General features: G+C 45.3%; 1 protein-coding gene across 10 annotated transcripts in view; it reads right to left on the bottom strand.

Moving 5' to 3' along the window:
• Positions 1-11,668: 11,668 nt before the first annotated feature.
• WNK2 (WNK lysine deficient protein kinase 2) overlaps positions 11,669-11,978 on the bottom strand; it is a 116,900-nt gene continuing 116,590 nt past the window's right edge. For all 10 annotated transcript variants that reach the window (XM_080669838.1, XM_080669823.1, XM_080669825.1 and 7 more), the window contains one exon: positions 11,669-11,873. Coding sequence is in view for 6 of the 10 variants with exons in the window: in XM_080669823.1 (XP_080525949.1) it covers positions 11,848-11,873 (26 nt within the window). In the remaining 4 variants the exon portion in view is untranslated. The remainder of the gene's footprint in view (positions 11,874-11,978) is intronic.

Here is an 11,978-nt window from a genome sequence, read left to right as displayed (position 1 = left end):
CACAAGATGACCACCACAAGATGGCTGACAGGGGAGGGCAGTTGCGGATAATCAGGTCTGCAGGGGAGGGCAGTTAGGGGTGACCAGGCCTGCAGGGAGGGTAGTGGGGGGGGGGACTAGGACTGCAGGGGAGGGCATTTGGGGATGATCAGGCCTGCAGGGGAGGACAGTTAGGTGTTACCAGGCCAGCAGGAGAGGGCAGTTAGGGGCAATCGGGCCAGCAGGGGAGTAGTTAGGCATTGATCAGGCTGGCAGGGGACTGGTTAGGGGATGATCAGGCTGGCAGGCAGAAGCAGTTAGGGGCAATCAGGCAGGCAGGCAATGAGTGGTTGGGAGCCAGCAGTCCTGGATTGTGAGAGGTATGTCCCAGATTGGAGAGGGTGCAGGCCTGGCTGAGGGACACCCTCCCCCATAGCCCCCCGTGCATGAATTTCATGCACCGGGCCTCTAATATGAGTGGTGAAAGTGGACATCCCTATCTTGTTTCTGTTCTTAGGGGAAGTAGTTTTAGTTTTTGCCCATTGAGTATGATGTTTACTATAGGTTTGTCATATATGGCCTTTATTATGTTGAGATATTATCCCTCTATTCCCACTTTGCTGAGAGTTTTTTTTTATCAAAAAAAGGATGTTGATTTTGTTGAATGCTGTTTCTAAGTCTATTGATATGATCATGATTTTTGTTTTTCAATTTGTTTATGTGATGTATCAAGTTTATTGATTTGCAAACATTGTACCAGCCTTGCACCCTGGAATAAATCCCACTTGGTGTATGATCTTTTTAATATATTACTAGATCCAATTTGCTAACATTTTGTTGAGGATTTTATAGTCTATGTTTATCAGGGATATTGGCCTGTAATTCTCGTTCTTTGTAGTGTCTTTATCTGGTTTTGGAATTAGGATAATGCTGGTCTCATAAAAAAAGATTGGAAGTGTTCCTTCCTCCTGAATTTTTGGGAATAGTTTGAGGAGGGTAGATATTAATTCTTCTTTGAATGTTTGTTAAATTCCCATGTGAAGCCATCCTGAGCAGGGCTTTATTTGCTGGGAGTTTTTTGATTACTGCTTCTACTTCACCAGTTGTTATTGGCCTATTCAGGTTTTCTGATTCTTCCTGATTGAGTTTTGGAAGATTGTATTTTTCTAGAAATTTGTCCATTTCATCCACATTGTCCTGCTTGTTGGCATATATTTGTTCATAGTATTTTCTCAAAATTCTTTGTAATTCTGTGGTGTCAATTGTAACTTTACCACTTTTGTTTCTGATTTTATTTATTTGGGTCCTTTCTCTTTGTTTCTTGATGAATCTGGCTAACAGTTCATCAATCTTGTTTATCTTTTCAAAGAACCAACTCTTAGGTTCATTGATTTTTTTGTATTTTTTTTAGTCTCTATATCATTAATTTCTGCTCTAATCTTTATTATTGTCGTCCTTCTTCTTACTATGGGATTTTCATGTTGTTCTCTTTCTAATTCTTTAAGTTGTAGTGTTAAATCATTTATTATTATTTTTTCTTGTTTTAGAGGTAGGCCTGTAGTGCTATGAACTTCCCTCTCAGGACTGCTTTTGCTGTGTCCCAGAGATTTGAGGTTGTTGTGTGTTCATTTTCAGTTGTTTCCAGGAAGTTTTTGATTTTTGTTTTGATCTCATTGGTAACCCATTCATTGTTTAACAACATGCTATTTAGCCTCCATGTGTTTGAATATTTTTGAGGGTTTTTACTGTAGTTTATTTTTTTAAAAAAATATATATATTTTATTGATTTTTACAGAGGAAGGGAGAGGGATAGAGAGTTAGAAACATCAATGAGAGAGAATCATTGATCAGCTGCCTCTTGCACACCGCCTACTGGGGATGTGCCGCAACCAAGGTACATGACCTTAACCAGAATAGAACCTGGGACCCTTCAGTCTGCAGGCCAACGCTCTATCCACTGAGCCAAACTGGCTAGGTCTGTAATTGATTTCTAATTTCATTCCACTGATATCTCAGAAGATGCTTGATATAATTTCAATCTAATGGAACTTGTAGAGACTTGTTTTGTGTCCTAACATGTGGTCTACCTTTGTAAATGATCTATGTGTACTTGAAAAGAATGTATATTCTTCAACTTGGGGTAAAATGCTCTATAAATGTCAATTAAATCCAGCTGATCCAGTGTGTCCTATTTAGAGTCTGTTTCCTTGGTAATTTTTTTTGTCTGAAAGATCTACCCAGTGAAGTCAGCGAGGTGTTAAAGTCCCATACTGTGCCTGTTTCATTGTTGATCTCTCAAAGTCCTGTAAAAGTTTTTTTATATACTTAAATGCTCCTATATCAGGTGCATATATGTTTACCAGGGTTATATCCTATTGTTGGATCAATCCCTTTAGTGTTATGTAATGCTTTTTGTTGTCTTTTGTGATGGCCTTCATTTTGAAGTCTATTTTGTCAGATATGAGTATTGCTATCCCAGCTTTTTGTTTTGTTTTGTTTTCATTTGCATGGAAATTTTTTGCCATCCCTTCCATATCCTGTGTGAGTCTTTTGTTCTAAGGTGGGTTTCTTGCAGACAGCATATAGTTAGGTCATGTTTTTGTATCCATTCAGCTACCCTATGTCTTTTGATTGGAGCACTTAAACCATTTATATTTAAGGTTATTATTGATAGGTACTTATTTATTGCCATTTTAATTCTGTATGCTTATGTTTCTCTATTTCTTTTTCTCATTATAGCAGTCCCTTTAGAATTTCTTGGAGTGCTAGTTTTGTGGTGATAAACTTCTTTAGCCCCCACCTTTTTTTTTTTTTTTTAAATCTGGGAAGCTCTTTATTTCACCAACTATTTTAAAGGATAGCATTTCCGGGTATAGTAATCTTGGGTTCAGATCCTTGCTTTCCATTACCTTGGATACTTCATGCCATTCCCTTCTGGCTTGTAGAATTTCTAATGAGGAATCAGCTAACAGCCTATGGGAGCTCCTTTGTAGGTAACAACTTGCTTTTTCTGTTGTTGTCTTCAAGATTGTCTTTAATTTTTGGCATTTTAATTATGATGTGTCTGGGTATGGGCCTGCTTGGGTTCTTCTTGCTTGGGACTCTCTGTACCTCCTGGACTTGTGTGACCTTTTCCTTCACCAGGTTAGGGAAGTTTTCTGCCATTATTTCTTCAAATCATTCTCTATCCCTTGCTCACTTTCTTCTCCTTCTGGCGCACCTATTATGCGAATACTGTTATGTTTCATGTTGTCCCACAGCTCCCTTAAGCTGCCTCCTGTTTTTTAATTGTTTTTTTTTTTTTCCTTTTAGGATCTCTGATTATTTTTTCTATCTTATCTTTTAAAAATAATATAACATTTATTGGCTAAATCACAGAGGTATATAAAGTAATTCCTAGAATCAATGGTTTTAGGAAACAAGTTATAGACATAAAGGAAGGGCCCTTGGAGCTTGGGAGTGAAGAAGCTAATGCTAATGTGCCTGAGAGGGGCAGGGAGAGGACACAAGTGTGCTCCTGGGAGGGAGTGTGCACTATCTACCATGTCTTCTAATTCACTAATCTTATCCTTGTTTTTCCCTAATCTGCTGTGCATTCCTTCCAATGTGTTCTTTATTAGTGCTATGTCATTCTTCCTAGTTACTATATCTTTTCTCATGCTGTTGAGCATCTTTACCATCATTTTTCTGACCTCCATGTCTGATACACATCTTCTTATCTTTTAATCTTTGTTGTTGAAATTATTACAGATGTCCCTCTTTTTCCTCCCATTGCTCCCCTCCACCCGGTTCCTGCCCCAACCCAGGTCTTTGCCACCCTATTGTCTGTGTCCATAGGTAATGCATATATGCACATAAGATCTTTGTTTAATCTCTTCCTACTCTCCCAACCCCCTCCACTCAGAGAATCATCAGTCTGTTCCATTTCCATGCCTCTGATTCTATTTTATTCACCAGTATATTCTGTTCATTAGATTTCTTATTCAGTTATTTTGATTTTTAGATTCAGTTGTTGATAGGTATGTATTTGTTGCCATTTTGTTGTTCATATTTTTTATCTTTATCTTTTTCTTCTTCCTCCTCTTCTTTAAGAATAACCTTCAGCATTTCTTATAATACTGGTTTGGTGGTGATGAACTCCTTTACCTTCTTCTTGTCGGTGAAGCTCTTTACCTGATGTTCAATTCTAAATGGTAGTTTTGCTGGGTAATCTTGGTTGTAGGTTCTTGCTGTTCACCACTTTGAATATTTCTTGCCACTCCCTTCTGGCCTGCATAATTTCTGCTGAGAAATCAGCTGACAATCATATGGGTACTCCCTTGTAGGGAACTGCTTTTCTCTTGCCACTTTTAAGATTCTTTGTCTTTTGCTCTTGGTATTTTAATTGTGATGTGTCTTGGTGTGGTCCTCTTTGGATTCCTCTTGTTTGGGGTTCTCTGTGCTTCCTGGACTTGTAAGTCTATTTCTTTCACCAGGTGGGGGAAGTTTTCTGTCATTATTTCTTCAAATAGTTTTTCAATATCTTGCTCTCTCTCTTCTTCTGGTACCCCCATAATTCGGATTTGGTACGCTTGAAGTTGTCCCAGAGGCTCCTTACACTATCTTCATATTTTTTTGCTCTGCTGGTTGGGTGTTTTTTGCTTCCTCAATTCCAAATCATTGATCTGATTCTCAGAATCCTCTCCCCTACTGTTGAATCCCTGTATATTATTCTTTATTTCAGGCAGTGTATGCTTAATTTCTGACTTGTCCTTTTCCATTTTGGGGGGAGGTTTCTAGGAGATTCTTGAGTAACCTTATTACTGTGGTTTTGAACTTTATATCCAGTAGTATGCTTTCTTCCATTTTTTTTTCATTTGTGACATGCTTCTTTGTCTCCACATTTTGGCTGCTTCCATGTGTTTGTTTCTATGTATTGGGTAGAGCTGCTATGTCTCCTTGAGTTTGTAGAGTGGCCTTGTGTAGTAGGTGTTCTATAGGGCCCAGTGGCTCGGCCTTCCACAGTCACCTGAGCTGGGCACTCTAGGTGCACCCATTTGTGGGCTGTGTGCATAGTCTTGCAGTTGAGACTTGATTTCTGTTGGTGTCACTGGGAGGAATTGACCTCCAGACCAATTGGCTGTGAGGACCAGCTGCAACTACAGTGGGAGAGCTGCTGTGCAGGAGACACCCCTATAGAGCAGGATTTGCTTCAGTGGGGCTTTGGTGCTCACTGAGTCTGCCCCTTGAGTGTGTTGCTTTTGGATGTGTAGAGTTGTAATCTGGAATGGTCTGACACTGACTACTGGGTGCACTGGCTCTTGAATCTCCAGTGAGGTGCAAAGTCAGCCACTGCCTTGGGCCACCTAGCAGGGGCTACCGGGGGATCTACATATTCTTCCTCTTTGTATCAGGTTTTGAAGTGCCCAGGTGAGGCCCAGATGTGAAGCAAGGCAGGCTGATGCTGGTGCTGGGTCTTGGGCCTTTTATTGACAGGTTTGGGGCTTCCTGACCCAGTGTAGATTGTTTGAGAGATTTCAGCCTATGCAAGGACAGGTCATTCGTATGCAAAGGCCACTGCATACAGCTTGGGTGGGGTTATAAATTGAATGAGGTGGAGTCTTAGGGAATCATCAGGACAGAACAAACCTAAATGGTTGCCAGTCAGCCATGTGACCAGGGAGGTCCCAGCCTAGGAACAATGATCCCTGTGAGCACCTCCATCTCATTTGGCTTCTTTAAAAAACAGTGTTTCACCCTGGCTAGTAGCTCAGCTGGTTGGGGTATCGTCCTGAGCACCAAGAGATCGGGTTTGATTCCTGGTCAGGGCACATGCCTAGGTTGTGGGTTTGATCCCCAGTCATGGCTTGTACAGAAGGCAACTGATCAATATTTCTCTGTCTCTCTCTCTCTCTCCCCCCTTCCTCTCTCTAAAATCAATATACATATCCTCAGGTGAAGATTAAAAGTTTCTGTATGGCCATGTTGATTTATTCTTCACTAAAATAATTAGTAAATTAGGATCAGAATTTATTTTAAAGGACATCCTCACTCTCTCAAGGCAGGGATTTAGATCTGCACTCTTCTGTGAAATTTTTGGTATTAGTTTTTCTAAATCTAGAGAATATCTGAGGATACCAGTGTCCTCTCTCTTGGTCATGAACACACATGGCATCATCAAATCTGCTGGCAGTTTTTATCACTTCTAATTAGCCAATGATTTTTTCCTTGTAGGTCAAAATTAACTCTAAGGTCATAAAAAGATGGAATATACTCTAAGGTCATAAAGAGATGGGAGATGGAATCTTAAAAAATTCACACACACACACACACACACACACACACACACACTATACTGAGTGGCCAGATTATTATGCATATATATATATATATATATATATATATATATATATATATATACACACACACAGACATATTAGAGGCCCGGTGCATGAATTCGTGCATGGGTGGGGTCTGCCCAGCTGGCCAAGAGGAGGGGACATGGGCGGTTGGCTGGCCTGCCTGCTGGTTGAACTCCTGGTCGAGGGGACAATTTGCATATTAGCCTTTTATTATATAGAATATACACTGAGTGGCCAGATTATTATGCATTCAGAGATCATAATAATCTGGCCACTCAGTGTGTGTGTGTGTGTGTGTGTGTGTATGCATGATATGTATCTGGCTAATCCTGATTTTTTGTTAGAAAGTGTGTCTGAGAGAAAATTCAACAATATGATAAAATATGCATCTTTTTGTAAGAGAACTGAAATTTTTTTCACTTTCTTCTTTTGTTATAAAGTTATTTTTAAATTCCACCAGTCATATATTTTTATCTCTAATGCTTCTAACTCGACTTGTTCTCATTCTGTGGGTTTTATTTTCTGTCTGCATTTCATGGACGAAGCCCCTTTCTCTATGTCACTGGGAATTTTCATTGTTTGTTTTAAATCCTGGTCTTGTTCATGTAACTGGATTTTCTCTGATGCAAGTTCTTGTATTGTTCCCTCTCTCTTAAATGCAAAGTGACATTTGAACATGCGCTCAGGCTTGTGGTTGGGAGTCCCCATCTGCTGCCTGTCACCTCTTGGGAAAGCCTGTTTGGGAAAGCTGGGGTCTGTGCTTTCAGCCTCACTGTCCTCAGAGACAGCAAGAAGCAGGGCTGCTCGTTCCTGCTGGACTCTACTCTGGGCCTCTCTTAGGACTAAGAGCATTTCCCACAGCCTGGTCTCTGCGCTGACCCACCCCACCTGGGGGGAGGTAGGCATTCTTGCCTTTTTACTGGGCCCCAAAGGAAACGAGATAGGAAGGGGTCATCCCTCCAGCACTACTGTGGTCCCTTTGCACAGCCCAGCCCCAGGCCCCTCCACCTTGGTAGTGACCTGCCTCCTGCAGTATCCCACAGATACTGCTCTCCACCTTCCAGGGGGCTCCTCACAACCCACAGTCTCCACATGTGTTTTGCTTCTGAATGTGACTTTGTAGTTTATTATACTTTACCAGAGGCCCGGTGCACAAAATTCGTGCACGGGGGCGGGGGAGGGGTGTCCCTCAGCCCAGCCTGCACCCGCTCCAATCTGGGATCCCTCTCACAATCCAGGACTGCTGGCTCCCAACCGGTCGCCTGCCTGCCTGATTGCCCCTAACTGCTTCTGCCTGCCAGGCTGATCACCCCCAACCACTCCCCTGCCGGCCCGATTGCCCCTAATGCCCTCCCCTGCTGGCCTGGTCACCCCCAACTGACCTCCCCTGCAGGCCTGGTCCCCCTCAACTGCCCTTCCCTGCAGGCCTTGTCCCTCCCCACTGCCCTCCCCTGCTGGCCTGATCGCCCATAACTGCCCTCCCCTGCTGCAACCCGCCTCCTCTGCTGGGCCTTGCCTCCACCTCCACTGTGCGTGTGGCTATCTTGTGGCAGCCATCTTGTGACGACACTGTGCACGAGGGCCACCTAGGCTTTTATTAGTATAGATAGGAAAGGAGCAAAGAGAAGGCACACATTATAGGCATGTCATTTGTGCAACTTCACCAAGAAGCTGCAATTTTGCACTCCCCAGGGAACTACCAGCCAATTCCCCACAGAGCACGGGGGAAAGTGGTCAACAAAGCCGAGACGATGCGTGTGTAGTGAAGTTGGTGGGGTGAGGGAAGGTGCCTCTCCATCACACCTGGGAGCAGAGATCATTAGCCAGAATGGGTGTGGCCACTGCACACACAGGGAAATGTATGACTATGTAATCCCCTAAACAAAGGAACTTATGCGCTTGTTGCCTCGCTTGCTGCTCGTGTGGCTCTTGGCTCTCTGTGTCCACCTGTATGGCCACGTGCAGTGGATTAGAGCAGGAAACACAAGCTGAGGCAGCCTCATGCTAGGCTGGACTCGACTCCCACATGGGAAGGAAACTGGACACTGGCTCTGATTAGAGCTTGACTTAAGTCCCAGCTACGCTTCTTCTATGGCGGGACTGAGAGAGGGGGGACCTTGGACACTCATGGATTTGATTGCACACAAATAAAAATTACTCCTCCTCCTGTGCGAGTCTCAGAAACTCTTTTTCTTGGGATATCACAAGAATTCCACTCCCACGAGCAGCAGGCAAGGACGAGCCCTGCCCCAGTAACACCATCACCTATGATCACACATCCAGGCGGCGCTTCTGTTTGGGACGGTATCTTCACGTGGCACACACTTGAGATGTATCCATTTTGTTGGGTACATTCTTCCCCGTTGCTGACCATCGACGTAAGGAGAGAGCACGATGTGTCCACTGCTCGCCTTTGACGGACAGTTGGGGTCCAATTCCTTAGCTCCCGACTCTGCTAAAGCTGCTGTGACGCTCACATGCGAGCCTCAGCGTGGCCTGCTCTCATTTCGTAGGTGAATGCCCAGGAGTGGGAAAGTGGTCACAGGGTGAACACACAGTTAGCTCCTTAAGAAACGCCCAATTGTTTCCCCAAGGACTGGAACCAGTTAGCACTCCCGCCAGCAGTGGGAATCCCGGCTCCGCACACCACCAGGCACCTGCGCCTGGTGCTGTGCACTCCGGCCTTTTCGGAAGCAGGCCATGTCTCTCTGCTGTTACGGCCAGGTGCTTGTGCTGGCTGAGGACAGGGAGGACTTTTCATTGCCCTCTGCCATTCATGTCTTCTCTTTGGTGAAGTATCTCTAAATCCTTGGCTCATTTTTGAGAATTGGTTTATGTTCTTGTTATGGCAGTTTTAGAATTTTTTATGCCTGGATACAAGTTCTCTATCAGGTGTCAGTCTGTGGCTTGTCTCTCATCTATTAACAGTGTATTTTGAACAGAAGTATTTAATTTTGATGAACTCGATAATTCATGGGGGTTTCTTTTTAAATGTATTGTGCTTTTGGTATTGTATCTAGATCTTTGCCTAGCTCAAGGTCATAAAGATCTTTTAATTTTTTCTAAAATTTTTACACTTTTGTTTTATAATTGCGTCTATGCTTATTTTGACTTGATTGTTGTAGCTGGAAAAGTACAGGTCAGTTTTATGTCTTTACACAGGCATAGCCAATTGTTCCAACACCAGCTGTTGAAAAGATTATCCTCTCTTCACTGAATGGCCTTTGTGCTTTTGTTGAAAATCAGGTGTCCAAATGTTATTGTGTTCCATTGATTTACTAAGCTATCTTAATGCCATTAGCACACAATCTTGATCTCTGTAGCTTCATAGTACACTTTTAAATCATATAGTTTAATTCCCAAATGTGCCATGACCGGGAATCGAACCATGACCTCCTGGTTCATAGGTTGACGCTCAACCACTGAGCCATGTCTTCTGGGCTAAGTGTTTTAATTGCTTTGGCTGTGATGTAGCTTAGTCAGAAATTAAGAAAATATGTTAGTCGCTTATGGTCAAAGTTTATGAACGATGCTCGTCATGTTCTCAGACCTGCCTGTAAAGCCAGTCCCAGGAGAAATGTTTAAAGCTAACTTTGCTGAGAGAACAGAACAATGCAGCTAGCTAAGCATAGAACAATGACGGCTTACACCACGGCAATGATGACACAACTTTTAATTTTTGCCTTTTGCTTTAAAGATGCACAATTATGGGATATTTTGCAGAATCTTGGTTCCTCAACCTGGTTAGGTCACTGACCAGTGATGAAGGCACCAGACAAGGCAACATCAGAAATTGAACGAATGAGACCAAGGAAAACGCTGAGGCTTGCACAGCTCACCATTCAGCATCACCCACCCTCCCCCAGCCCTCAGTCTCTGCCTTCAGAAACCCCTGATGAAAACCACCAGGGACTGGGCTTACCTGGGGGCTTTGGAGGCTGGGTGCGCAGGATCCACTGCCCCCAGGTGGTGGCCTGGCCTGGGCTGATCAACCTGCAGAGCTGAGCTTCCAGAGGCCACGTCTGTTTGAGGCGACCGAAGCCAATGCTCCCAGCATGGGCGGGGCAGACTGGCTGCGCTGAGGGCTGCCTGGGGAATGCTCTCTGTGGCGTGGGGTGTGATGGGTCCCTCTGCCCATGCAGCTTTTACCATCAGCTCCTGTACTATTCTTACCATTTACCATTAGCTACTATCTTACCAATTTTTACCATTAGCACCTGTATGCTACTTGCTTAAAAGGAATGAATTAAATAAATTTGCTGTCCAAAAAGGTAAACTAAGAGAAACCCAGTAACATGAGTCACAGAGGACGGGAGAACAAACCAAACAGTGAAAACCCAGCACTGCGTCACGTCTGCTGCATGTGTGCGCCTCTGCTTATCACAGACAGAGCAGGTCCGGTGCCCAGACACAGGCGCAGGCCCAGATGGGCAGATCCACTGGTGAGAGATGGGTGAGCAGCCCGCTGCGCCCGTGAGCTCTGGGAAGCTGCGGGAGGCAGGAAACCACCCACTCACCTTTCACCAGCAGTTGGACAGGAGTGAGGCCCAGCGGGCATTTTGTGAGGAATGTAAATGACATCTGGGGACAGCAGCAACACCCCAGGTGCGGATATCCTGACCCCCATTCCTTCCCAAGCAAACACTCAGTTGCTACCCGGAAATCAGGGAAAACAAGGGTTCAGTTCCCACCCCAGCATGGGGCCCGCGTCCTGCCCAGGGCCTGGCGCCAGCATGAGCTGTCCAGGCCAGGCTGGTTCTACCCCGTCCCCTGTAGGATGACACGTGGGCACCCCCTGTTCACAGCATGCCCCAGGGCCCACATAGGGGACAGCAGACCTGCACTGTGGACTCAGGATGAAGAGCGTTTCAGGCCGCTGGGATGCCGGTGCCAGTGTGTGAGTGTGGGGGGCACACACCCAGTGCCCGAGCAGGAGAGCCAAGGTTGGCGGAATGGATGGAGCTGTGCATGCACAGATCACAGTCCCGCAGGCCTGGGGCCATCCCCTGAGGTAGGCACCGCTGCTCAGCCTCTAGGGACCCGGAAGGAATGGGCGTTGCCCTGGGCCCGAGGAAACACCTGCAAACGGCCAGGTCCCCTGCCACCCAGGGCTGAGGCTGCTCTTCCAAGACGTGCGGCTGTGTCGCCCTCTGACCTCTCCGGCTGCTGCTGGGTGTGAGGACCTGGAACTAACTGGGGCGACACTGCAAAGCTCATCACCACCCGGAGCCCTCAGCCAAGGTGGCCAGATGCTCTGGGTGGCCCCAAGCTTCCCAGCGCCCCCCTTGCTGCCACCTCAGGCCGTCTGCTCCTCGGGGCCACTGAAAAGGAGAGTTTGAAAAACCAAGTCCTTTTTCCCCCAAAATATTTTTTATTCTTGCATTACATTTGTGTTTCCAATTGTGAATAAAAAAAAATGCTTAGAAAGTGATTACAAAACAGTGTGCGTGGACACGAGGCGCAGACTCGCCTTCTCTGCACGAGACGACCCGGGCCTGGCGTCGGGGTCTGGTCAGCCTGCCTGGTCTCAGCTGGGCTTCTCACTCTCAGAATCTAGAAAACAAAACCACCACAGCTCATTACAGGCCCAACTGGCCGCCCGGCCTGGGGAGCGGGGCTCCACTCCTGGGAGGCCTGCCTGCAGCCTGCCCTGTGCAC

The sequence above is a fragment of the Plecotus auritus genome (assembly GCF_963455305.1).
Source record: "Plecotus auritus genome assembly, chromosome: 5".
In the NCBI taxonomy this organism is placed as follows: domain Eukaryota; kingdom Metazoa; phylum Chordata; class Mammalia; order Chiroptera; family Vespertilionidae; genus Plecotus; species Plecotus auritus.
The sequence above is the reverse complement of the archived record's forward strand: the minus strand, read 5'-3'. Positions and strand labels throughout refer to the sequence as shown.